Raw genomic sequence first — 27,156 nt, 5'->3', positions numbered from 1 at the left:
CCTGGAGGATGCACTCACACAAGACTGGACTCCATGTTTGTAACTGAGGGTGACGAGGGGCCGTGGAGGGGCAGGTGACCTCACAGCCTCATAGCACACTGCCTGTGAGTCCTCCAGAGGACGACTTCTTGTTTCAGAAGCACTAGCCCATGAGGCCTGAGGTCTTTCCTCCCCCAGTTCTTTCCTGGAGGACTCAGACTCCCCACCTCCTGTCTCCTCCTGTCCAGACTCCCCCCATGCTGTTCAAATCCTCCTTACCTCTAAGGAGTAAGCGCAGAGCGATGCAGCTTCCCCAGCCACTGCATTTCCAAACCCATCATGGCATGTAACAGGAGGGTCCTCAAGTCAATAAAACCACCCCTGTTAGCAGACGGAAGAGTTAATCACCCACGTGATTCCTTTGGGACATCCCACTGTAGAATTCGCAGGTCCAGCCTCATCTCTCTGGCACTCCTCCCTGACTGCCCATCACCTTTCATATCACTGACTAAAGTGTGTTTCTTGGGGCCAGCGTTGTGGCATAGCAGGTTAAGCCTGCTTACAATGCCAGCATTCCATATCAGAGTGCCAGTTCCAGTCCCAGCTACTCCACTTTGTTTCCAATCCAGCTTCCTGCCCATGCACTTGGGAAGGCAGGAGTAACCCCTACCACGTGGGATTCCAGGATGAAACTCTTGACTCTTGGCTTTGGTCTGGCCCAGCCCTCTCTGTTGTAGCCACTTGGGAAGTGAACCAGTGGAATGAAGATTTTTCTCTCTCTCTCTCTTTCTCTTTCTCTCTCTCTCTTTCTCTCTCTCTCTCTGTCATTCTGCCTTTCAAATAAAAAGATTTTATTTATTTATTTGAGAGGTAGAGTTATAGACAGAGAGGGAGAGACAGAGAACAAAGTCTTCCATCGGTGGTTCACTCCCTAAATGGCTTCAATGGCCAGAACCAGGCCAATCCGAAGCCAGGAGCCAGGAGCTTCTTCTGGGTCTCCCACGTGGGTGCAGGGGCCCAAGCACTTGGGCCATCTTCTACTGCCTTCCCAGGCCATAGGCAGAGAGCTGGATAGGAAAAGGAACAACTGGGACACAAACTGGCACCCTTATGGAATGTCAGTGCTACCAGCAGAGGCTTAGCCTACTACGCCACAGCACCAACACCAATATATCTATTTTTAAAAGCATGTTTCTTTCTGAGCTCATTGGTAGGATGGATTTGAGGTGTCACATCCTGCTTACCCCTACCCACCACCACCTCCACAGGGGAGCGACTTGACACCTGTTGGCTCATCTTTTACTAAGGAGCACTAACCCGAGTTCTTGTTGGAGAATAACCCTGAAAACCCGTCAGCTGTTCACCCAGCAAACATTTCTGAATCGTCTTGGGGGATACAGAAATGAACAAAGCAGGCCTGTAGCCGCCAGGAACCCCAGATTTATTAGGTGTCTCAAAGGCTGTGACAGTGTCTCTGGGATCTTTTCAGCTTTTTCAAAAAAGTAATAAATTATACACAGAGAGACTACATAAGTAGAGCATGCTTTGTTCTTTGGCTTTTGCCTTGCCTGCTAGGTTCCTCTGTGCAAAAATTGTTTTATCTTCTCTACATATTAAGAAAAAATCCCAGGGCCAGTGCTATGGTATAGTAGGTTACCCCTCTGCCTGTGGTGCCAGCCTGTGGTGCCAACTTGTGTCCCAGCTGCTCCTCTTGCGATCCAGCTCACTGCTAATGGCCTGGGAAATCAGTACTTGAGCCCCTGCACCCACGTGGGAGACCCAGAAGAAGCTTCTGACTCCCAGCTTCAGATCGGACTGGCTCCAGCAATTGCAGCTATTCGGAGAGTGAACCAATGGATGGAAGACCTTTCTCTCTGTCTCTGCCTCTCTCTGTCTGTAACTGTGCCGAAGGAAGGAAGGAAGGAAGGGAGGAAGGAAGGAAGGAAGGGAGGAAGGAAGGGAAGGAGGGAGGGAGGGAGGGAAGGAGGGAGGAAAGATGGAAGGAGGGAAAGAAAGAAAGATGGAAGAAAGGAATAGAAAAAAAAACCCAATTAGCAGAAGCTAAAGCAACTAGCCATTGTCCCCAGGGACTGATGTCACAGTCCGTCTTAGCAGGGGCAGCTGTCACTGCAGAGCAGGTGGAGGAAGCTAAGGTTGTGGCTTCAGATCCTAAACCTCTGCCACAGTGCTGACAGCTGCCATGCACCAGCCATCACTGACCCCTTCCCAACAGCCCTGCAAGGTTGATATCTCTATCAGCTTCAAGAGGTTCGAGGATTATTTCAAAGCCATACAGATAGCAGTCGGTACAGCTGGGACCTAAAGTCAACACTCCCCAAAGCCCAAGGTCCTGTCTGCACCATTCCCCTGCCACAAAGAACGGGGGATTGCAAAGATGAGTTCAGGCGGGTAGGAGAGCGTGGCTGCAGTCACGCAGCAGAAGCAGGCAAGCTGGAACCCTGACGACCACTTCTGTGTTCCTCCTTGCAGGAGTTCATGAGGCTGACAGTGTCCGACATGCTGGTAACGTACATCACCATCCTGGTGGGGGACTTCCTCCGGGCGTGCTTTGTCCGGTTCATGAACCACTGCTGGTGCTGGGACCTGGAGGCTGGGTTTGTAGGTCCCGACACCCTGCACAGAGGCACTCCCACCCTCCCATTTGATGCGTACAGGCAGGCGCACCCTGTGTGTCTCACTTCTCCAGATGCGTGTGTCAGGCTCTGCTCTGAGAAGTGCAAGGCTCTTCAATCTGTTTCCTTTAAGGGGCCTCTTAAAAAGGAAACTCCGCTTTTTTTTTTTTCAATGTGATTAACAAAATGACCTGTAAAAAAATTTATCTACTTGGAAGGCAAAGAGAGAGAGGGAAATCTTCCATACCCTGGTTTACTCCCAGAAATGCCTGCAGGGGCCAGGGCCGTGGCTCACTTGGTTAATCCTCCACCTGCGGTGCCGGCATCCCATATGGGCGCCAGGTCCTAGTCCCGGTTGCTCCTCTTCCAGTCCAGCTCTCTTCTGTGGCCCAAGAGGGTAGTGGAGGATGGCCCAAGTGTTTGGGCCCCTGCACCCACATGGGAGACCAGGAGGAAGCACCTGGCTCCTGGCTTCGGATAGGCGCGGCGCCGGCCGTAGCAACCATTTGGGGAGTGAACCAAGGGAGGGAAGACCTTTCTCTCTGTCTCTCTCTCTCACTGTCTATAACTCTAACTGTCAAAAAAAAAAAAAAATGCCTGCAACAGCCAGGGTTGAGCCAGGCCAAAGCCAGGAACCCCAGGGACCCATACACTTGGGACATCATCTGCTGCCTCCTAGGCACATGAGAAGGGAGCTGGATCAGAAACAGAGCAGCCAGGACGGTTACACAGAGGCTTAACCAGCTGCACCACAAATGCCCACCCTGCAGTGCGACTTCCGGACCTGGGTAATGGAGGCACTGGCCTTGGGGGGAAATGAACCCTACATTTCAGTGCTGAGCAGGTTCTGTGCTTGTTAGGGAGGCTGAAAGCCTCGAGTGGCTGTGAATGTTTCCAGAAGTCCTAAAGCACCCCAAGAACACAACCATCGCCTGCAGATCCAAAGGAATGTTAGCTCCTCTCTCTGCCATGGCCTTCCACAACCTTCTGAGAGCCTCTGGCCTGCTCACCTAGCCTGTGTGTGTCTCCCCCTCAGCACCTGGTGGGCCCACCCAATGATCACGAGGTGTGAGCTGAGCTCCTGGTGGGAGGCCCCAGGTCTTGTTTAACTCTGGGGTCCTCACTCTGGCCTGTAGCAGGGTCCCCGGCCCAGGTTAGGGCCCAGAACAGGTTTCTGCCGTACTTTTTTTTCTCTTAGTCACCAGCCACAGTTTTGAACAAACCTGCTCAGCTCCTTCTCCACAGCAAGGAGATTCACAGCCTCGTCTGAGAACAGCGGGGGAAGAACCTGGGACTCAAACAGGATCACATTTTGGACAGAAACACAGTAATACTTGGATGTCACTATCCTCAAAGTAATTTACAAGTTCAACAAGATCCCAAAATAGTACTAAAATTTATTCAAAAATTAAGCATGTGGGGGCCATTGCTGTGGCGCAGTGGGTAAAGCCGCCGCCTGCAGTGCCGGCATCCCATATGGGTGCCGATTCGAGACTGGCTGCTCCGCTTCCGATCCAGCTCTCTGCTATGGCCTGGGAAAGCAGTGAAAGATGGCCCAAGTCCTTGGGTCCCTGTACCCACGTGGGAGACCTGGAAGAAGTTCCTGGCTCTTGGCTTCAGATCGGCGCAGCTCCGGCCATTGTGGCCAACTGGGGAGTGAACCAGCATATGGAAAACCTCTCTCTCTCTCTCTCTCTCTCTCTCTCTCTCTCTCTCTCTCTCTCTGCCTCTCCTTTCTTTCTGTGTAACTCTTTCAAATAAATAAAATAAATCTTTTAAAAAAAAACATAAACCTGTAGATCCAACACTTATAGTCAATTTAAAAAAAAAGGCATGTGGGAAAATCTACAAATTCTTTTCTTTAAAATTTATTTGATTATTTTCACTTATTTGAAAGGCAGAGAGACAGAGAGGTCTTCCATCCAACAGGCTGGAGCTGGGCCAGACGAAAGCCAGGAGACCAGTACTCAGTCAGACCTCCCGAAGGGTGGCAGAGATCCAAGTCCTTGGGCCGCTACCTGCTGCCTCCAAGGATGCACCTTAGCGGCAGGCAATTAATATGGGAGGTGGGCGGGCATCCCAAATGGCATCTGAGCCACTTTGTCAAATGCCTGTCCCACCGGGAGACGTCTTTAAAAAGAAGAATGAGGCTGGCATGTCACAGCAGGTTTAGCTGCCACTTGTGACACCAGCTTCTCATATCGGAGTGCCAGTTCAAGTCCTGGTTGCTCCACTTCCAATCCAGCTCCCTGATAATGTGCCTGAGAAAGCAGCAGTACTTCTGCCCCCGCCACTCTCATGGTAAACTGAGATGGAGTTCTCGGCTCCTAGCTTCGGCCTGGCCCAGCCTTGACTGTTGCCAGCATCTGGGGAGAGAACCAGTGGCCGGAAGATCTCAATCTCTCTTTTTCTCTCTCTGACTCTCCCTGTCACTTTGCTTTTCAAATAAAAAACAAATAAAATAGAGTAATGAAGCGACTAGCTCTATCATATGAAAACATATTAAGAAGGTATAATGACTAAAACTGGTACTGAGGAATAGACAAACATCAATAGAAAAGAATAAAAAGTCCAGAAGTAGAATCAATCTGTACACAAATTGAGCTTATGATAAAAGGAGCCTTTTAAACCAGTGGGGAAAAGAATTGTATAAAAATGGGTCGGGCAGATTAAAGCCATAGTCTGCAGCGCCAGCATCCCACACTGGCTCTGGTTACAGTCCCAGCTGCTCTACTTCCGATCCATCTCCCTGCTAATGTGCCTGGGAAAGCAGTGGAAGATGGCCCAAGTGCTTGGGCCCCTGCACCCATATGGGAGACCCAGAGAAAGCTCCTGGCTCCTGGCTTCATCCTGGCCCAGCCCTGGCCTTTGCAGCCATCTGGGGAGTGAATCAGCAGATGGAGGATCTCTCTGTGACTCCTCTCTCTCTCTCTCTCCCTGTAACTCTGCCTTTCAAATAAATAAATAATTTAAAGAAAATGGGTCAAGACAACTGGTTAACCACTGGGAGACGGGAAACTATAAACCCTTCTGTCATTTCACCTGATCTATTAAGTAGAAGTGAATCCAAGTTGTAAACACTAAAAAAGGCATTCATAAATTTCAAAGAGAAAATATGTACAAACTTAGAAACCTGGAGTGAGGAAGATTTTTCTAAGCAGGACAGAAATCCCAGTAGATACATTCTTAAAAATATTTTTTTTTTATTTTTTGACAGGCAGAGTGGACAGTGAGAGAGAGAGAGACAGAGAGAAAGGTCTTCCTTTTTGCCGTTGGTTCACCCTCCAATGGCCGCTGGGGCCAGCACATCGCACTGATCCGAAGCCAGGAGCCAGGTACTTCTCCTGGTCTCCCATGCGGGTGCAGGGCCCAAGCACTTGGGCCATCCTCCACTGCACTCCCAGGCCACAGCAGAGAGCTGGCCTGGAAGAGGGGCAACCGGGATAGAATCCGGTGCCTCAACCAGGACTAGAACCCGGTGTGCCGGCGCCGCAAGGCGGAGGATTGGCCTGTTAAGCCACGGCGCCGGCCTTTAAAAATATTTTAAAACATTAAACATTTAAATCCCCAGGGCTGAACCCCGCCACCACCACCGGGTGTTTCCTCCTTTGATAGGCACTTCTTTTCTCTTTCATAACTTCATGTTCCTCTCTCTTTCTTTTTTTTTTTTTTAGAAAGCTTTTATTTAATAAATATAAATTTCATAGGTACAGCTTTTGGAATATAGCAGCTTTTCCCCCAACACTCGCCCTCCCACTCCCAAACCATCCCACCTCCTACTCTCTCTCCCACCCCATTCTTCATTAAGATTCATTTTTATTTATCTTTATATACAGATCAACTCTATATTAAGTAAAGATGTCAACAATTCACACTCATACAGACACACAAAGTATAAAGTACTGTTTGAAGGCAAGTTTTACTGTTAATTCTCATAGTACAACTCATTAAGGACAGAGGTCCTACATGGAGCAAGTGCACAGTGACTCTTGTTGTTGATTTAACAATTGACACTCTTATGACTTCAGTGATCACCTAAGGCTCTTGTCATGAGCTGCCAAGGCTATGGAAGCCTTTTGATCCACAAACTCCGTCAGTATTTAGACAGGGCCATAAACAAAGTAAAAGCTCTCCCTTCAGAGAAGAGTACATTGTTCTTTGATGGCCCCTTATTTCCACTGGGATATCACTCACAGAGATCCTTCGTGTAGATCATTTTTTGCCACAGTGTCTTGGCTTTCCATGCCTGAAATGCTGGCATGGGCTTTTCAGCCAGATCCGAATGCCACAAGGGCTGATTCTGAGGCCAGAGTGCTATTTAGGGCATTTGTCATTCTATGACCCTCTCTCATTCTTGTCACCCTTCACCTCCATTTCTGGAAGACAAGTTGGCACACCTAAGCATGTTTCACAAGGGCCCCAGCTCCACCAAAATGCTGAAAATCAGACTGAGCCCTTCCTTGCCAGGAACGGCTCTCAGACTGGAGGAAGGAGATAGGGAAGGAGAGTTAGAGGAATGATTTGGGTTTTGTTATTAAACTTTCTTTTCCTCTGACTCCTCATTTAGTTACTTGTAGTCCATTGTTTCTAAGATTTGTTCCTTGAGTGTGGTTTCCAGATCCATGGCCGACTCAGACATTGACAGAAATCCTCCACGAGCACACTGTCAACCTGCAGAGTCAAAAAGGCAGAAACTCTCACATGTTTTGTTGAAAATCACTCAGTTTTGACAACTTAAAGAAGTTTTCTTTAAAGCTAAAACACATTGGGGCTGGGGTTGTGGTGTAGCAAGTTAAACTGCCACTTATGATGCCAGCATCTTGTATCAGAGCACCAAGTCAAGTCCTGCCTACTCTGCTTCTGATCCAGCTTCCTGCTGAGGTACCTGAGAAAGCAGCAGAAGATGGCCCAAGTACCTGGGTCCCTGCCACCCACATGGGAGACCCAGGTGGAGTTCCTGGCTCCTGGCTTCAGCCTAGCTCAGCTCTGACCAATGTTGCCTTTTTGGGAGTGGATTAGTTGTTGGAAGATCTCTCTGTGTGTCACTCTGCCTTTCAAATAAATAAATAAACCTGGGTTTTTAAAAAATATTTATTCATTTACTTGAGAGGCGGAGTTACAGAGAGAGAGAAACAGAGAGGTCTTCCACTGGTTCACTCCCCAAATGGCCTCAATGGCCAGAGCTGGGCTGATCTGAATCCGGGAGCCAGGAGCTTCTTCTGAGTCTCTCATGTGGGTGCAGGGGACCAAGCACTTGCACCATCTTCCACTACTTTCCCAGGCCATAAGCAGAGAGCTAGATGGGAAGAGGAGCAGCCAGGACTCGAACCAGCTCCCATATGGGATGCCAGTGCCACAGGCAGAGGTTTAACCTACAAGGCCACAGCGCCAACCACAATAGACCTGTTTTAAAAAGATGTTTAAAAAGCAAAACCCTGAACCTTAGGTTTCCTTCTGGTTGCCAGAGCGGGCTGTTTTGGATGGAGTGGCCTTGGATTGGCCAATTTTCTTGTAGTTGTCTAACATGCTTCTCTCTGTCCCCTTACTCCCTCTCTTCCTCTCTTCCACTCTTTCTCTCCCACTTCCTCAGCCCTCCTATGCAGAGTTTGACATTAGTGGAAATGTTCTGGGTTTGATCTTCAACCAAGGAATGATTTGGTGAGTTTTCCACTTCATCTGGGGATCACTTCATTCCTCTGGAAGGCCCAGACTTTGCTACTCAGGTAGCTTGGAAGAGTCCAGAGGAACCCAGTCCAGAAAGTAGAGGACGGGACTAGAGGAGAACAAGGGCAGTTTCTGGCCCACCCGGGAGCTGCCCTGAGCTGCCCAGGGAGTAGAGGGAGGGAGAGAATGAAAATAGGAGGGGAGGCAGGGAGGGAGGAGGGAGGGAGGGGAACAAATGAGGGGAAGGGGCCAAAGGAAGGAGAGGACAAGGAGGGAGGGGTAAGAGAAAGCAGCAGAGACGAAGGGGAAGGGTGGTCCTCCTCTGAAGCAGGTGATGGAGCCTACATGACTTCAGCCAAAGCTTTTGAGTTGCCATGGGCTCCTACCAGCCACTATGTCATTCTCCCAGTTGAGGGGCTTCGATGCTTCTCTGAGCAGCCATGTTGTTTGGGGAGAAATGGGCAGGAGACCACGTAATCTGCTGATACCTGGTGGCGAGGCAGGGGTGAAACCCTGGCCAGAGCCCCAGGCAGCAGCGCTAACGGGGCTCTGCATGCATGCAAGGCTCCCTCCCTGGGTCCCGTGCCCCTGACCCAGCCTCCCATCTCCTGCTCATGTCTCCCCCTTCGCCTTTCCTGTCTTCAGGCCAACCGGAGGTCGGGTTTGTGTCTCTGCAGGATGGGCTCCTTCTACGCCCCGGGACTGGTGGGCATCAACGTCCTGCGCCTGCTGACCTCCATGTACTTCCAGTGCTGGGCCGTGATGAGCAGCAACGTCCCCCACGAACGCGTGTTCAAGGCCTCGCGATCCAACAACTTCTACATGGGCCTGCTACTGCTGGTGCTCTTCCTCAGCCTCCTGCCTGTGGCCTACACCATCATGTCGCTCCCACCCTCCTTCGACTGCGGCCCATTCAGGTGCACGGCCGTGGTCCCACATGGGTGCAGCTTCCCTCCTGAGGCCATGGGAAGGCCTGGGCTCCAAATTCTGGCCTGGTTTCAGGTCAGCCTGTGAAGGGCCATGGAGCGTTGGGCAAAGCAGTGCAAAAACAATGCTGTTCTCAGAGTTTCAGTCTGTGCTGCACAGTAAACACTCGCTGAGGATCTAAGCCATGGAATCTCTAATTTTAATTCATTTTAACACAAACACTCTGAAGAATCGTGTAGTAAGACAAGAGGTGTAAGCTGGGTTCACTCCCACCTAGGGTTGAAGTCAGCTGAGGCACTGTCCTGCTGTGGCTCTGAAAGCAAATTCTCCTCCCCCTATGCACCCCAGCGCCTCATCTGCCTGACCAGAGCCCAGGCACTGCCTCCACTCAGTGGGGAGAATCTCACTCTGGGCAGTGCCCATCTGGTCTTTCTCCATTGGTGAGGGCCTAACCCTGGAGAAAGCCCTCTGGTTGATGGGACCCAGAGGGGATGTTAGCAGTAAAGTCCAGGAGAGCATAGTTTGGTCAAACAGGGCTTCACATAGAGCACAGGGAGAGTCAGTCTAGAGTGGAAAGAATGGTTGAACTGCAGAAGGCCTAAGACACCAGGCTGAGGACATACCACATGCTAGAAGCTTCTCCCTAGGCAAGGTATGGAGGGCTGGGCCTGGGTACAAATACCACTGTTGCTTGTTTTCAATCTGTATCCTCTAAGAAAATAATGTGTATAATTTCATATAGTAGTATATTACACATACAAAGAAACTAGGGCATAGAAATTTTCAGTACCAGGGCCAGCGCTATGGCTCACTAGGCTAATCCTCCTCCTGTGGCGCCAGCACCCTGGGTTCTAGTGCCGGTTGCTCCTCTTCCAGGCCAGATCTCTGCTGTGGCCCGGGAAGGCAGTGGAGGATGGCCCAAGTGCTTGAGCCCTGTATCCGTATGGGAGACCAGGAGAAGCACCTGGCTCCTGGCTTCAGATTGGCACAGCGCTGGCTGTAGCAGCCATTTGGGGAGTGAATCAATGGAAGGAAGACCTTTCTCTCTGTCTCTCTCTGTCTCTGTCTCTCTCTCTCTCTCGCTTTCTAACTCTACCTATCAAGAAAGAAAGAAAGAAAGAGAGAAAGGAAGGAAGCAAGGAAAGAAGCAAGGAAGGAAGGAAAGAAGAAAGGAAGAAAGAAAGAAATTTTCAGTACCCTGTCCAGATATCCCACCTCTGCAGTGTGTGCAATAGGAATGTCTATAATGATGGAAACATTGTCTGCTCTCCTAATGTACCAGCTCCTATCATGACTATAGAGGACTTAAAATGTATGGTTAAGGCTGAATTCTTTGTTTTGTCTCATTATATATCATTTTGATTCATTTTTACCTGATTTTTATCAGCCACAGTTGACAGTACAGCCCTAGAGAGGACAGTCAGCGAGCCCAGACAAGCGTAATGTCTCACAGCTAATAAAGCAGGGAGCAAGGATTTGAACCCAGAGTTTCAAGTCCCAAAGCCCACTTCTTGGCACCAAAATTACTAAGAGCCACCAGCATCTGGGGATTTCTGGGCAGACATTTGTAGAGCCTGTCTGCATTATTGTCATTAGGTATTTGAAGAAAATAGAAATTACTACTATGAACTGTCTAGGGCGATCCGGTCTCCCAGGATTGTAATCTGAGGGCCAATTGTGGTTATTCTGAGAGGCCCTGTGAAATTTCCATCATGGCAGCCTCTGGAGATCCCCGAGGAGGCTCTTTGCTGGCCTTGTAGCTATATCATAGGCAATTATCTCCCATTGTAACTTGAGAAAATCCGTATTCTTCTCACTGAGGATGGTGTGAAACATGAAGCCCAGTGTAGTCTGAGAGGCTGTGAGATACCAGCCACGGGAAGCTGTGAGCCCGCGTGCAGAGTCCGCCCTACAGCCCTGGGGCTGTCTTACTGTCTTACTGTCCATGTGGAGCAGAACTTGGGCTCTTCCAGGGAGGTGCTACAAGCACAGCTGTGGGCCTGTGGGGCTTGCGTGTGCCAGATGAGCCGAGCAGCACGCTCTAACACGTCCTCTCTTCTTCCCAGCGGGAAAAACAGAATGTACGACGTCCTCCACGAGACCATTGAGAATGACTTCCCGACCTTCCTGGGCAAGATCTTTGCTTTCCTCGCCAACCCAGGCCTCATCATTCCCGCCATCCTGCTGATGTTGTAAGTCAGCCAGGCCCCGCCCCACGCAGACCTCCCCTGGCAGTGGAGACTTCCTTGGCAGGTCCTTCTCCCTCGCCCTCTGAGTCTGGATTCCTCAGGAGCAGACTCTGAGACAAGGACTCAAATGCAAGTAGATTACAGGGGAGTGGGTAGGGAATGGAGATGGGGAAATGCATGGTGACCGTTCTGGATGGCTCGGCTTTGATCCTGGGGAACTCTGGGAGACAGTGTGTCTCAGGGTCACCCCTAATGGTGAGGAATGAGGGCCATTGGCAGAGCAGCTCTCACCAGTCACTGGTTTAGGACCACTGGAGTCGGTTCATTCCCTGGCAGTTTTAGCCAGCTGTGTGTTCATGGGTAGGTTGGCTTCAGGTAGTGGAATGGAGGGGAGCTTCTCATTAACTGAAGTACCAGAGAGGAGATACTGAGGAAGGAAGGAGGTTTATTTCTGTTCGTATTTTGGAGGTTCACAGCCCAAGGCCATCAGCCCCCTTGGTCTGGCATCGGATGAAAGCAGTAGGTGGCTGAGCGCTTGCAGAAGGAGGGGCACCTGGTGACCCAGGAAGCAGACAGCAGCTAAGACAAACTCTGTTATCAAGCCAGCTCAATCTCTCGATCTCTCCTTTGCTCTGCCTTTCAATTTAATAATAAATAAAACCTTTTTAAACATCAGCTATTATTCTTTTTGAGGATTCCTTGTATGTGATAAGTTGCTTCCTAGATTCTCTGTGACATTTTACGTTTAACTATGAAGTGCCTTGGCTTAGATCACTTTTAGTTCCTCCTGCTTGGAGTTCATTGAGCTTCTTGTTTAGATTAATAGTTTTCATCAGATTTGAGGGTTTTCAGTCAATTCTTCAAATATTGTTTCTGACCCTGTCTCTGCTTCCTTGCCCAATGTGTGTTGGAATTACATGATGTTGCTGCACAGAGCTGTAAAGCTCTGTTGTTTTACCTCATTCTTTTTTTTTTCTATCCTTCAGACTGTTCAGACTGTATAATCTCAGTTGATCTGTCTTTAAGCTCATTGGCTCTTTCTTCTGTCAATTCAAACATACAGTTGAGGCCCTCTCTGAAATTTTTCATTTGTTATACTTTTCAACTCTTTTTTTTTTTTGTGATTTCTGTCTCTTTATTGACATTAGTGAGACATTGTTTTCATACTGTCCTTTAGTTCTTTAGCTATGGTTTTCTTTCATTATTTGAACATACTTACCATAACTGATTTAAACTTTTTTCTAGGACATATAGCATCTAGACTTCCCAGTGAGTTTCTAGTAACTACTTTTTCTCTTGTGTATGGGTCTTGTTTCTATGCAAGTCTCATAAATTTTGTTGAGAACTGGGTACTTTAAATAATGTTATGGGGCAACTCTGGAAATCAGACTCTCCTCCTGTCCCCATGGCTGTTGTTTTGCTGTTTGTTGTTGTTGTTGTTCTAGTAACTTTTTGGAAGAAATTCTATGAAGTTTGTTCTGTGTGGCCACTGAAGCTCAGGTAGCTTAGTGGGCAACTAATAACTAGACAGATACTTTCTTAAGTGCCACACCAGTCTCCCAGTATTTGCTGTACCAAGTCTGCAGGTACAATAGGGTGTGTGATCTAGGCAGTTTAGTTTCACCTTAGCCTTCTTGCTTGTACAGATTCTCTAGTTTAGCCAGAGATGAGAGCTTAGGGCCTTCTGGAGTCTCTCCCAGACACCTACACAGCCCTAGGTGTGTGTGTACACAGTCCTACAAGGCATGCATATGACTTTTTATAGCTTTTCAAATCTCCCATAGGACATCGTATTCCTTATCTATTCCTTTGAAGCTTTCTGGTTGTCTATTGCTTACTCCAACTGCTATCTACTGCCTCCCACGGCCATGGTGGTCCATAGTTGCTTATGGTTATTTTTATATCTCCCGGAGAAAAGGTTGTTCACACTGCCAACCTCTGAGTCAGGTCAAACAAAAACAGCCTTGTGAGTGGAGTCTTCCCTGGAGCCACTGGAGAAATCAAACAATGGTAAAGCTCTGGCCCCGAGACTTTGGGGAGCTCCAGCCCCATTCAGCAGCTTCTGGTGACAGCCAGGCTACTGGTTTTCACCATGTTTTTGAAATGCTGTTTTTCAAAACTACCGCAGAACTGGGATGAGTTGGAAAGGAGGGGATAAGTGAGTTAAAATGCTGCGAAGCTCACTGTTATTGCTGAGACTCTTCTCTTTCCTTGGATAGACACTCTCTGGATTTGCTGGAAACTTGGGTCAACTTCAGAGTTCTGAGAAACTTGATTGGAGAAATCTTTGCTGGTGTTCTTATTACTTTTATGGGAGAGATGATTTTCAGAGGTCCTTACTCTGCCATTTTGCCAGTGTCTGGATTGAAATTTAGCCTCAGACAGTTTCTGAAGATTTTATTAAAATCTTTCCTCTTTAACATCATCCTTGTTATTCCACAGACATCTTTGTTTCTTAGACAGTGTCCCTCCCTGCCTTTTATGTGTTGAAGTTCCCAAAGACATTCCACCTCTGCTATTCCTCCTCAGAGCTCCCTTCAACTCCAGCATGATCCGCCGGGGCCAGTCTCCCGCAGGCCTGTGGTCAGCTCCCCAGGTGCTGCACCAGGGCTGCCAGGCTGGAGAAGAACTGTAGCGCCACACTGTGAGACAGCCCCACTGCCTTAGCACTCCCCGCCACTCTCCACTCCTCCCGCCCAGTAGCCTTCTGGAAGTGGATACAGACTCAGACTCGCAGGAATCTAGGGCCCTAGAGGGACCCATTATGGACACCGAATCCTTTTATTTGTTCATCCATTTCTTGTAACACCTACTTTGTTTTAAGATTTTGTTTATTTTATTTGAAAGGCAGATATACAGAGAGAAGGAGAGGGGGAGAGAGAGATCTTCCATCTGGTGGTTCACTCCCCAAATGTCTGCAAAGGCCAGGGCTGGGCCAGTCTAAAGCTAGGAACAAAGAGCTTCTTCTGGGTCTCCCATGCTGGTGCAAGAGCCCAAGCACTTGGGCCATCTTCCACTGCTTTCCCAAGTACATTAGTAGGGAGCTGGATAGGGAGTAGAGCAGCCGGAACTCTACTCCCGGTGCTCATATGGGATGCAAGCACTGCAGGTGGAATCTTTACCCGCTACACCACAGCACCAGCCTCAACACCTAATTTTTTAAGCTCAGCTCTGCACAAACAATTATGTGTCATTTTACATCCTTGATTTTAAATACCTTTTCTAGTCCTTGGATGAGAGGGACTGACATGATAGTGACAATTTAGACTGCCATGTGACCTGAGGAAATTCTGGAACCCAGACACACATGTGTGACCTTTGCAAGCAGCAAGGAGTTGTGTTGAATGTGAAAGCAACCTTAGGAGGAACCAGCCACCCCTTAACAATTTATCCATTTGCTGGCTGTGTGATCTTGACCACTGGGTTAACTTGGAGATAGGGAGGGGCCTGGCACAGAGTAGGGGACCTTACAAAACTGGGATTGGTCCCTCCAGCCATCCTCCCTTCTCTGCTTCTTTTACCCACAGTCCTCTGAGTCCTTGCTGCAGGAGGCTCACGGGACAACTTCAGACCCTGGGTCTGCCCCGAGGACAGTGTGATTCCTCTTCTCTGGCTGGAGAGGATACAACTGAGCCACCTCTGGTGTCCCAACCTGGAGGGGAAGGTCTCAGAGACCTAGGCTGGAGGAATTAAGGCTTGGAATTCAAGGAGGAAAGTGTCTAATGTGGATGCACCTAAAAAGCTCACAGGCAACAGGCTTGCAGCACTTCCAGCCCTGGTGGCCTCTGGCTTTTCTGTCCTCTCCCCTCCTGGACAGCACAGTCCAGGTCATAACCCCATATCCTAGGTCCTGTGACAGGGAAGCCCAGGCTGTAGTCTCAGACACCCAGGCACCCATGCAGCCAATGGGGCTGGACCCTAAAAATCACAAGGCCAGGGCCAGATGGTGCGCCCTGGGCAGGGGCCTTCCCGGCATCTGCAGTTGGGAGATTCCTTTTGCCAGTGTTTGTTGCACATTCTGAGAACTACAAATGTGTAGCCCATGCCTACTCTCAATGAAATAGACAGGACACAGGGCTGTGCAGGACCTTCTGCACCTTGAGGAGAGAACTTAGCACAGCAGGGCCTCCCCCGCTCTGGCTACACGCAAAACCTCAGCACCTGTTCCAGGAAGGCTGCCCTGAGTCCCCAGGGAAGGCGCCTAGCTCCTGCCAGTTTCCAAGATGGCAGGGCCATCAGAGGCACACTTTTGTCTTGCAGCCTGGCCATCTACTACCTGAACTCAGTTTCCAAAAGTCTCTCCCGAGCTAATGCCCAGCTGAGGAAGAAAATCCAGGCGGTGAGTCTGGTGGGAGTTTTGTCCTGGGGGGGTAAATGGTTGTCAGAGTTTTAGTTCTTGCTGATTTTGTCCTGGAGTTCAGTCGTTATCTAAATGGAGTTCTTCTAAACCAAACCCCAAAATACGTGTCTTACAGGAAGCAGCCTTGCCTTTAGGACTTGAGGGACAGTCATGTTGAGAGGCAGCCAAAGAACAGGAGAGATTCAGTGGGTTCTGCTGATACTAAACAGAAAAAAACCCAGCACCCACAACAGTCCCCACAGATGAAAACTAGTAGCACAGATTTGGACAGAAATATCGTTCTCAAGATGACACCATGCTTCTGCCCCTTGGCCTTACAGGTCCCCTGAGCCCCTGCCTCTCTCAACATCCCGGCTAACGCTGACTTCTCACTGCTCCCCCCCACCTCCATGCACCACCCTGAGGGTCATACCCCACCTTCAGCCCTGTCCTCCTGGTTTCTGGCTCTACTCTCACCTGTCTTGTTGCTGCCTGTCCCATCCACACTTCCTCTGTCAGCCTCCCTAGGCTCCTGCCCAGGTACAGAAGCTATTAAGATAGAGGAGTGAAGGGGTTCCATGCTCCTGCCAATGCTGTGCATCTGAGAGCCTTGAGCTGCCCTCTCCCAGCGGTGCCCTCACCCTCCTGGGCCTGTGTCCCTGGCCAGACCCACAGTTCATTTTTCCCTGCAGCTCCGTGAAGTCGAGAAGAGCCACAAATCTCTCAAAAGCAAAGCCATGGCCAGAGACTCAGGGGACACACTGGAAAGCGGCTCCAAAAATGCCACCCAGCTCCAGCTCAACAAGGAAGGTAAATTCTCTTTCATGGTGCCTGTTTTCTAGAAGGCCACATGAAAAGGTGACGAGAGCATATGCCGTGGAATCGGGTTGACGTGGGACTACCATCAGAATGCTGACTGCTGTTCCCTGTAGGAAGCTGGGTGGGTTAACACAGCAACAAACCAGCCCCCACCTCAGGGGGTGGTAAAGGCGGGATAGCATGGAAAGCACTGAGCCCCGTTCCTGTCATGAAGCATGAGCTGACAGCAGCAGTTTCTATTCTCTAGGGCCAGGCTTTGGGCAGCGGGGTGAAGACAGTGCTTGAGATGCCCACAACCCCTATCAGAGTGCCTGGGCTTGAGTTCTGGCTCTGCCCTCAATGCCAGCTTCCTGCTACTGTGCACCCTGGGAGGCAGCAGGTACTGGCTCAAGTACTTGGGTCCCTGCCATCCACATGGGAGACCTGGATGGAGTTCCTGGCTCCTGACTTCAGCCTATTCCAGACTTGGCTGTTGTGGGCATTTGGAGAATAAATCAACAGATGGAAGGTCTCTCTCCCTCTGTCTGTTTCTCTCCTCTCACCCCATGTCTATCTTTCAAATAAATCAAGATTTTAAAATATAAGGATATCTAGGGGCCGGCACAGTGGGCTAAGCCTCCGCCTGCAGTGCCAGAATGCCATATGGGTGCCAGTTCTAGTCCTGGCTGCTCCTCTTCCAGTCCAGCTCTCTGCTATGGCCTGGGAAAGCAGTGGAGGATGGCCCAAGTCCTTGGGCCCCTAAACCCCCGTGGGAGACCCAGAAGAAGCTCCTGGCTCCTGGCTTCAGATAGGCCCAGCTTCAGCCATTGAGGCCATTTGGGGAGTGAACCAGCAGATGGAAGACCTTTCTATCTCTCCCTCTGTCTGTAACTCTACCTCTCAAATAAATATACAAAATCTTAAAAAAAAAAAAAAAAAGAATATCTAGAATACATGACTAGAAAGGAATTTCCCCAGGAAGTATGACAGGCTTCCAAAGTGGGTAATCACAGTCCACCTCCAGCCTGCACTGAGGGGAGACCAAGCTGCAGGAGGCCATCTCCAGGGCCCGGCGTTGTGTCCCACAGGTTGAACTGCTGCCTGTGACACTAGCATCGCATATGAGTGCTGGGTTCGAGTCCCAGCTGCTCTACTTCCAATCTAACTCCCTGTGGATGTGCCTGGGAAAGCGGCGAAAGATGGCTCAAGTGCTTGGGTCCCTGCCACCCAGGTGGGAGACCTGGGTAGAGTTCATGGTTCCTGGCTTCAGCCTAGCCCAACCCTGACCATTGCAGCCATTTAGGGAATGAACCAGAGGATGGAAGAGATTTTCCATATCTCTCTCTGTCTCTGTAACTATTTTTTTTTTTTAAGAGAGAGAGATCATCCCTGAGGGAATCCAGTTTTCTAAGGATTAAATGGTATCATTATGCTGTCATTTTGATCTGGAATGTGAGAACTGAAACAGGAATGCCAGAAATGATTTCAGAGTTGAAATTATTTTTTACAAGCCTTCCAATTCGTAGTCATTGCATTTTTAGTTATTTTTTTATTACTAAAGTGTTAGTGACAATGATATTAGCTTCTATAACGAACTGTCCCAAAATAGGTTTCAACTTATAAAATCCAAACTGGGTGTTTCCAACTGATGATGGCCGTAAGTGGCAATGCAGGGACCCAGACTCCTTCCACTCCACGGCTCTGCCTGCATCAAACTTGTGCAAAGGGGAGAGCCTTCAGGGCACACCTGGCACTGCATGTCACAGCCTGGAGCCCCACCTCAGGCCACAGCCATCCCCAAAGGAAACAGGTTCCATTTCTGTGTCCCACAAGAAGAGGAACTGGGTTTGGCAAAGACAGGGGTGGTCATCGTCCCTAGCTTGGCTTTAGCGGGAGGACGAAACAGGTAAGTGAAAGAACTAGAGGCTGGACCTGATTCCAAGCCTTGGCACAGCCGCTCCCCTTCCATCCTCAGTCTTGGCCCTGGCAGTCACTCTGAGAGGCTACAGTTTTACACTCTAGAAAACTGCAGGATCAGAGAGTCTAGCCTGAGGCCAGTTACAATGCTGGCATCCCATATCCGAGCTCGGGTTTAAGACCTGGCTGCCCTGCCTCCAATCCAGCTCCCTGCTAATGCACCTGGGAAGGCAGCAGAAGATGGCCCAAGGGCTTGGTCTCCTGCACCCACATGGGAGACCCAGTGGAGTTCCCGGCCCCTGCTTTTGGCCTGGCCCACAACTGGCTGTTGTGGTGATTTGGGGAGTGACCAGCAGATGGAAGATCCCTCTCTCTCCCTCTCCCTCTGTGTGTGTGTGTGTCTGTGTCTGTCTCTCTGTGTATGAGAGAGAGAGAGAGAGAGAGAGAGAGAGACTCTTTGAAATCAATAAAAATCTTCTTTTAAAAGAGAGAGCGAGTCTAGCCCAAGGCCAGAGTTCAGTGTCTAGGTACCCAGCCAGCAAACCACAGTCCTCCAGCGGATCTGCTTCTGCAAAGGGCAGGCCAGGGTGCCCCAGGCCCCTGAGGGCTCACAGCTCTCATAGCACCAGGTAGGACCCGAACCTATAAACACTGCAGGGCCTCTCCACAGAGCTCCAGTTCAAGCTGTCCACAGTCTCCCTCATCTTCTTGTTGTCTTGGTTCATTTCCCAGGGGCCACACCTCACTCTGCCAGCCAAAGCCAGAGCCTGGACAAGAAGGCCCAGGACCCGGGGACGGCCTCCAGTGCTGCCAGCAGGACCGTGCCGCCTGCCTCCAGGAGCCTTCCTGGATCTCGTCCCACAGGGGTCAGAAAAGATTCTGGCCAAGCCCGGTCACAGGCTCATCCTTGGAGGTCAGGCTCTGGAAAGAGTGCTCAGAGACCTCACCACTGACAGCCAGGACTCACAGGTGCGGGGGCTGAGCCCCAGGCCCCACCTTACCTTTCGAACCCAAACTGATTCTCGCTTCCTCTCGCCTCTCACTCAATGTGACCACTTTGATTCCTTAGTCTCAGTCCTTGCAGGGGAGCTGGAGCCTTCCCTGCAGTAGCCGCCCTTCCCCATATCTTGGGTTAGGCAGCTGTGGAGTTCACGTTCACAGTGGCTTCCCTTGGATCCAGAATCTGGGAAGAGGAGGCAGGGCCGTGGCCGCCCTTGTAGATTTTGTCCATGGGACCCCTCCTGGGGCCTGGGTTTCTGCACCAACTTGGAGGGGTGGGGGGTGCTGCAGAGGGCCCTGCATCTGTGACCACCACCTCTATCGAAGGAGGTGAAGTGATTTAAACAAAATATTCAAGTCACCCCCAAACCACCAGCCCATGGGCCTTGTGCTGTGGACATTCTCGTCATCCCTTGAACATGCCATGAATCAGCCTCCACACCTCTGCTCCAGAGGCTGCTGTCCAAGGGACGCTTCCTCCTCCTGCCTTCAATCATTCAAAAAACTGCTCTACAAGGCTTGGCTGGCAACAGCGCCTCCTTGTGGACATCTTCCCAGCCTTCCAAAGCCTTCTCTCCTGTTCCACAACATTTCAGTGCCACTGGGAAAGCATTTGTCCCACTGGATCACAATTAGATGAGATCAGGAATACTAGGAGAGAGTGGTTGGTTTGTCTAGCACTTAGTGAAGAGTGGGACAGCCCTTTGCTAGTGTAAAACTCAGTCATTGCGTGGCAAACCTCAGCCCTGGCAGGCAGAAGGGACTTCTGACCCACAGAGCCCATGTCGAGCCACACAGAACACGCTTGGCAGAACAAGCCCCTCTGCTGCATTTTCAGTCCCTCTGGCCACGGAATGAAAATACAAAAAACACCTTCCTGTCACTCATCTCAGGACAGAGGGTTCACAACTCTACGTTCCAGGTGATTCTGTCATTTCTATTCCTGTGCAAAGTCCAACCCTGGTGAGCAGGAAGACGGGTGGTACCCAGCACCCAGCCTGAGAGCACCTGTTGCACTAAACACAAACAATGCATTGGGGACGCCTAATGGTGAGACGAAGGAGCTAGGGAGTAATAGTGGTTTTCTTACTGACTTAAAAGAAGCAGAATATTGTACAAGGCAGAAAAATCTTTTGCATTCACCAAACTCTAAACCTACTTATTGTACCTTGAAGATGGTTTCCTTGAAGAGTGTTCAAAGGGCAAGATACAAAGCCACCACGGCTGATTGGTGTCACCGTGGTTCTCTGCAGGGTGTCTCGGAGGGACAAGGAGCCTCACTGGCAGGGACAGAGGCTTAGCAGGGAGGGAGTGGCCGTCCAGGATTCACCAACAGCCCCAGGTCCTTCCTTCCTCTACTCTGTACTCCCGGATCAAGGATCCATGTCACCCCTCCCTGAGCCACACATCCCACCATGCCACCAGGCCCCCAGGGGTTCTCAGGGGAACCCCCACAGCCTGGATGTCAGGTACAGCTCAGGTGGAAATATGGAGATTTTCACAGATTTCATAAGCAGCACAATTAAAGTAACCTCAAGGACCCACTCGACTCCTTCCCACTCCTAACCCAGAGGCCATCTCTTCACACACGGCCTGCAGTGGAGTGAGGGAGGGGACATCTGACCAGGAAACAGGACAAATGATCTCACCCCAGATCATGTCCAGGCAAAGCTGAAGATGTCGCAAGGCCTCATCTCCATGGAGCCCAGGCCTAACCCCCAAATCCAAAACTGCCCTGTGTCAGCTGTCTTCCTCTGGGAGGAAACAGCCGGACCCTAATCTGCCCTGCCTGGGACCCTGTGGTAAGGGCCTGAGCCCCAGAGTCTCGTGTGAATGCACGAAGGGCCTTGGAGAGTGAGCCGATTGGCTCAGGTTGTTAGGAGACCACACCAGTAAGCCCTGGCTCTGCTCCCTGGCTCACCGTGTGACTGTTCTGCCCTCATCCGATGCCTAATGGGACTGCCGATTCTTGCACTGTGACCCTGCAAAGCTGAGAGCCAAAGTAAATCTTCCTTCTTAAGTAGCTTCTTGGGTATTTTCACTGTTGTGATGAAAAGCTGATCAATACCGACCTCAACCCAGGAATCCAGGCAATCGAATCCAGCCAACCAGGAGTGGAAGGCCCAGAGAAGGCCACCAGGCCAACATCTGCCTCAGTGCCATCCTGCAGATAATGCCAGCCGCCTGGAGAGGGAACAAGAACTGGCTGCCTTCCTGAGCCATCGGCCTCCTGGTGACTGCGTCTGGCCTCGGCTGGTTACCGGTACACCTAAACACCCACCGCAAACACACACTCAAATCATGCTGTCCTAATGCAGCACCAGAGAGCGATCTGTCTGTCCATCTCAGTCTCTCTGCCTTTCAAATAAATAAAAATGTTTGAAGATGCAGTTTGCGCCTGTTCTTCAGTGCTGGGGACAGCTGTCACTGACCCTGTCTGCAGTGTCCCGCCAGACCATTTGTCCTGCAGTGCAGCAAGTTTGGAAAACTGAAGACCCAAGGTCATGGCTGGCTACCTGAGGTATACAGAGTGATCATCATTGATGTCAGAGAACCACGACTGTAAAATGGGCCTTACAAACCCAACCTTCAAGTTCTGTTGCGACAATTCAACAAGTTGCTGCGTCTGAGACCGTAAGGTGCCAAGCAGTGTGCTCAGTGGCCAGGAAATAAGAGACTTTATCACAGGCCAGAAAAGCTCCGGCATCTCCCGTCTCGGTGTGAACACAGCAGCATCGCCTGAACAAAACCTGCACCCTGGAACCCTAATCTACCGCTGTCTTCCGCGTGGCTTCCAGAAGAGGAGGAAGGTGAGGCTAACAACCTTGTCCGGGAGCTTGTCCCTCCTCTGTGTCTGTGCAGGGGAGGTGCATTTACGGGTCACTCAGGACCAAGGAAGGCGGCAGGGCCTCTTTCCACGTCTCACAAGAGAGCCCAGCAACTGCTGCTGAAGCCCTTGCAGAGTTAACGAGGATTTTTGTACTACGGACTGAGAGTGAAGCGTCACTGTCTTATGGTGGGTCTACGCAACTTCCTTTCCTGAAGCTGTCCTAGTTCCATAGATTAGTGCTGGGTAAAAACGGAGTTAATTTACACCAAAATGGCGCTGTTGGCCATTGGCTAGGCCCAATAATACAGGTCGGGTGATTTACAGCGTGTAATCCCCTCGCGGCTCTAAGCTGCAACCTGGCGCACACCTGGTAAGGCTGTAGCTCCCACTGAGACCTGCCCACCCATGCAGGACACTTTCCCAGCTGGAACCCTTTGGGCAAACTTTCTGGCTCCTCACCTCCAAATTAATCTCCAACCACACGCTGCTTGATGGAGAATCAGGAATGTCCTCAGTCCCAAACCACTCATCCCAGCGTCCCTTCAAGGGCTCCTGCATTCTAACTACTGACCTGGCTGAATTTCACACCTCTTCTACTCTTTCCGTCCTCGCAGTCTTTTCTGGTACCTAAGATGCCCACCAGCCATGAAGTCCACCTGGGGAACTCCACCTGGCTTGGTCAGCCTCCATGCCAAGGCACTGCGCCTTTGCACAAAAGCAGTCCCTTTGGGTTGCAAAGTCTCTGAAGTCAGGTCACGCATTATTATTACCATGGTTTTCATTTTTTTATTTGAGAGGCAGAGAGACAAAGAGGAAGAGGTCCCATCAAGGGGTTCACTCCCCAGATGCTGGCAACAGCCAGAGCCAGGATAGGCAAAGCTGGGAGCTGGGAACACAGTCCAAGTCACCCACAAGAGTGGCAGGAACTCAATTACTTGAAGCCACCGCCAACGCGAGTCTGCATTGGTGGAAAGTTGGAGTCAAGAGTTGGAGCACCCGGTTGCCCCTCTTCCAGGCCAGCTCTCTGCTGTGGCCAGGGAGTGCAGTGGAGGATGGCCCAAGTGCTTGGGCCCTGCACCCCATGGGAGACCAGGAGAAGCACCTGGCTCCTGCCATCGGAACAGCGCGGTGCGCCGGCCGCAGTGCGCCTACCACGGCAGCCATTGGAGGGTGAACCAACGGCAAAAAGGAAGACCTTTCTCTCTGTCTCTCTCTCTCACTGTCCACTCTGCCTGTCAAAAAAAAAAAAGAGTTGGAGCTGCAACTTGAACCCAGGCACTCAAATCTGGGGTGCAGACAAAACCCTATCCCAACCATTGTTTTTTTTTGGCCTCCCAGTTCTCTAATGGATGGCTGACTTGCTTCCTTACGGTCTCTGCCCAGTACCACCTCTTCATTGAAGGCCTCTATAAAACAGTGCAATGCTCCTGAACACGTCAACATCTCATGTGCTACATGTTCACTCGACTTCCTGTCTTTAATAGAATGTACTGCCATGCCAGGGACTTGGTTTCTATTGTAGTCCTAGTCCTGGAAAGATACCTGGCATGCAGCACACAGTTTTTGTTTGTTTGTTTGTTTTTTAATTTATTTTTATTTATTTGAAAAACAGAGTTACATAGAGAAGTGGAATCAGAGAGAGAGGTCTTCCATTCTGCTGGTTCACTCCCCAGATGACCACAACAGCCAAGCCGAGCTGATCTGAAGCCAGGAGCTTCTTCTCGGTCACCCATGTGGGTGCAGGGGCCCAAGGACTTGGGCCATCTTCTACTGCTTTTCCAAGGCATAACAGAGAGCTGGATTGGAAGTAGAGCAGCCGGGACTCGAATGGGCGTCCATATGGAATGCCGGCGCTGCAGGCTGGGGCCTTAACCCATCGCACCACAGCACCAGTCCCATAGCACACAATTTTTTTAATGAATTTAAAAACTGACTGGGGGGCAGGCACTGTAGTGCAGCAGGTTAATGCCCCAGCCTGAAGTGCCAGCATCCCATATGGACGCCAGTTCAAGACCCAGCTGCTCCACTTCGATCCAGCTCTCTGCTGTGGCCTGGGGAAAGCAGTAGAAGATGGCCCAAGTCCTTGGGCCCCTGCACCCGCGTGGGAGACCCAGAAGAAGCTCCTGGCTCCTGGCTTCAGATCAGCACAGCTCCAACCATTGCAGCCATCTAGGGAGTGAACCAGTGGATGGAAGACCTCTATCTCCAGTAAATAAATAAATCATTAATAATAATAATAGTTTGTAAGTAGCCTGGGTCAGATGTTTTCTTAATGGCAAAAGGCTGCCTAACACAAAAACAATGTCTGTGAAAGGTCAGGAGAATTGAACTGTTTCATTGGACTCTGAGGCAATAGTGATCCTGCTGCAGGCTCGTTCCCCTGCCACTCGCCATGCCTCCGATCTTCACGCCCGCAGGTTAAAATGACTCCTCAGGGCCTAATGTAAACACATGGTGCCCGCTCTCAGGGCCACAGCAACACTTACAGAACACATTGTGCCCCTTTTCCTGGCAACTAGGTTGTGAGAGTGCTCCCATAAACCCCAGCGCATTTTGAAGAGCTGGCGAAGAGAAGACTCTTTTTTTTACTTTTTTTTTTTGAAAGAGTTAGAGGCAGAGAGAGACAGAGAAGTCTACCAAATAGTCAAAAAGGCTGGAGCTGGGCTGATTTGAAGCCAGGATGCAGGAGCTTCTTCCAGGTCTCCTACGTGGGTGCAGGGGCCCAAGGACTTGGGCCATCTTCTACTGCTTTCCCAGGCACATTAGCAGAGAGCTGGATTGGAAGTGGAGCAGCCGGGACTTGAAACAGTGCCCCTGTGGGATGCTGGCACTGCAGGCGGCAGTTTTATCTGCTATGCCACAGCACCAGACCCCAATAGAGGACTCTTACTTTAACAAGGATGTTTAAGCCAAAAACATCCAGCGTGCCAACCATCGGCAAATGTACATGCTGGTCATCGTTCCCTGTTTCCAACACTTCATCAGATGGCAGTAAGCATCCATCTACCGCCACTGGAAGTTAGAAAATGGGACCTTCTAGTGACTAAAATCACAGAGCTAGGCCAGTTTGGGGCCAGGGCTGGGGGGTGGGGGGGTGGGCCTGATACCAGGAGGCCTGGAGCCCAGCTCCCACAGATGGTCCATACTCTTCCCACTACTCCAATCCACTGTGGGCATCAACCAAGTATGACCGGATACTCCTTAGAAGTCCATTCTGGGCCGGCGCCGTGGCTCAACAGACTAATCCTCCACCTGTGGCACCGGCACACTGGGTTCTAGTCCTGGTCGGGGCGCCGGATTCTGTCCCAGTTGCCCCTCTTCTAGGCCAGCTCTCTGCTATGGCCCAGGAGTGCAGTGGAGGATGGCCCAAGTGCTTGGGCCCTGCACCCCATGGGAGACCAGGATAAGCACCTAGCTCCTGCCTTCGGATCAGTGCAGTGCGCCGGCCGCAGCAGCCATTGGAGGGTGAACCAACGGCAAAGGAAGACCTTTCTCTCTGTCTCTCTCTCTCTCACTATCCGCTCCGCCTGTCAAAAAAATAAATAAATAAAAAGTCCATTCTGGTGGTAGAGAGGAAGCTGGCACGGACAAGGGGAACCTAAGACTTTGTAAAAGCCCACTTGGGCCGGCGCCATGGCTCACTAGGCTAATCCTCCACTTGTAGCGCCAGCACACCGGGTTCTAGTCCTGGTCAGGGTGCCGGATTCTGTCCCAGTCACTTCTCTTCCTGTCCAGCTCTCTGCTGTGGCCCGTGGGGGCAGTGGAGGATGGCCCAAGTGCTTGGGCCCTGCACCCGCATGGGAGACCAGAAGCACCTGGCTCCTGGCTTCGGATCAGCGTGGTGCTCCAGTTGCAGCACGCTGGCTGCAGCGGCCATTGGGGGGTGAACCAACAGAAAAGGAAGACCTTTCTTTTTGTCTCTCTCACTGTCCACTCTGCCTGTCAAAAAAAAAAGCAAGTCCACTTGGGTGAAGATCTGACTGAAGCAGGAACCATGAGCCTAGCAAACAGGCGTGAAGAAGGGTCTGGAACATCACACACGGGCAGACACCACCTGGGTTGGGCTCACGGGTGCCAGGGGCAGGTAAATGGAAGGGTGTGACCCCGCATCCCCATCAGCCACCTCTTTAAGATGGCAAGTCCATCACAGCGCCTCAGAGCAGAGCATGGGAATCCATTCATAGTCTGACTGGTTATCTTTTGGCTCACCGAGTGACTCAGGTTTTTAATATGCTGATTAAATACACAGAAATGTATATATTTCACATGTGTACGTACATATGAAAAAGTATGTACTACATATTTATGTATACACATACACCCTACTTTGTATGTGACATACTTTTTTTTTTTCTACTTTTTAATCCATTTATTTACTCAAAGTAAGGAAGTTAGAGATTTTTTTATCTACTGGTTCACTCCTGAAGTGGCCACAACAGCTGGGGCTGGGCCAGACCGACCAGGAGCCAGGAGCTTCTTCCTGGTCTCCCACATAAGTGGCAGGGCCCAAACACTTGGGCCATCTTCCTCTGCTTTTCCTAGGCCATTAGCAGAGAGCTGGATCAGAAGTCAAGCAGCCAGGACACAAACCAGAACCCATGTGGGATGCTGGCATCCAAAGCAGCGGCCTTACCTGCTATGCTACAACACCAGCCTTAAAAATTTTTTTTTTTTAATTTTTAAAAAGAAGCCCCCAACTTATCCTTAGTGGATAAGCACCTGTAATCCCAGGAAGAGTTAGTTTGAAGTTTGGAAATAATGAGGTAAATGGAAAAACGGATGTCACAGCACTAATGTCTTAATATTAAAGCATCCGTTTAATTTGGTGCACTCAGCATAGGAAGTCTGTAACAGATGATTTTACAATTCTATTTTAAAACG

General features: G+C 50.4%; 1 protein-coding gene across 1 annotated transcript in view; it reads left to right on the top strand.

Moving 5' to 3' along the window:
* Positions 1-19,399, top strand: part of TMC2 (transmembrane channel like 2) — a 54,837-nt gene extending 35,438 nt beyond the window's left edge. Inside the window, exons 14-20 of the mRNA XM_062202303.1 lie at positions 2,470-2,598; positions 8,203-8,270; positions 8,954-9,193; positions 11,270-11,395; positions 15,653-15,731; positions 16,424-16,541; positions 19,179-19,399. Coding sequence (XP_062058287.1) covers positions 2,470-2,598; positions 8,203-8,270; positions 8,954-9,193; positions 11,270-11,395; positions 15,653-15,731; positions 16,424-16,541; positions 19,179-19,399 — 981 coding nt within the window. The remainder of the gene's footprint in view (positions 1-2,469; positions 2,599-8,202; positions 8,271-8,953; positions 9,194-11,269; positions 11,396-15,652; positions 15,732-16,423; positions 16,542-19,178) is intronic.
* Positions 19,400-27,156: the final 7,757 nt, after the last annotated feature.

Source organism: Lepus europaeus, chromosome 10 (assembly GCF_033115175.1).
Source record: "Lepus europaeus isolate LE1 chromosome 10, mLepTim1.pri, whole genome shotgun sequence".
Lineage (NCBI taxonomy): Eukaryota > Metazoa > Chordata > Mammalia > Lagomorpha > Leporidae > Lepus > Lepus europaeus.
This window is presented reverse-complemented; position numbering and strand designations above follow the sequence as displayed.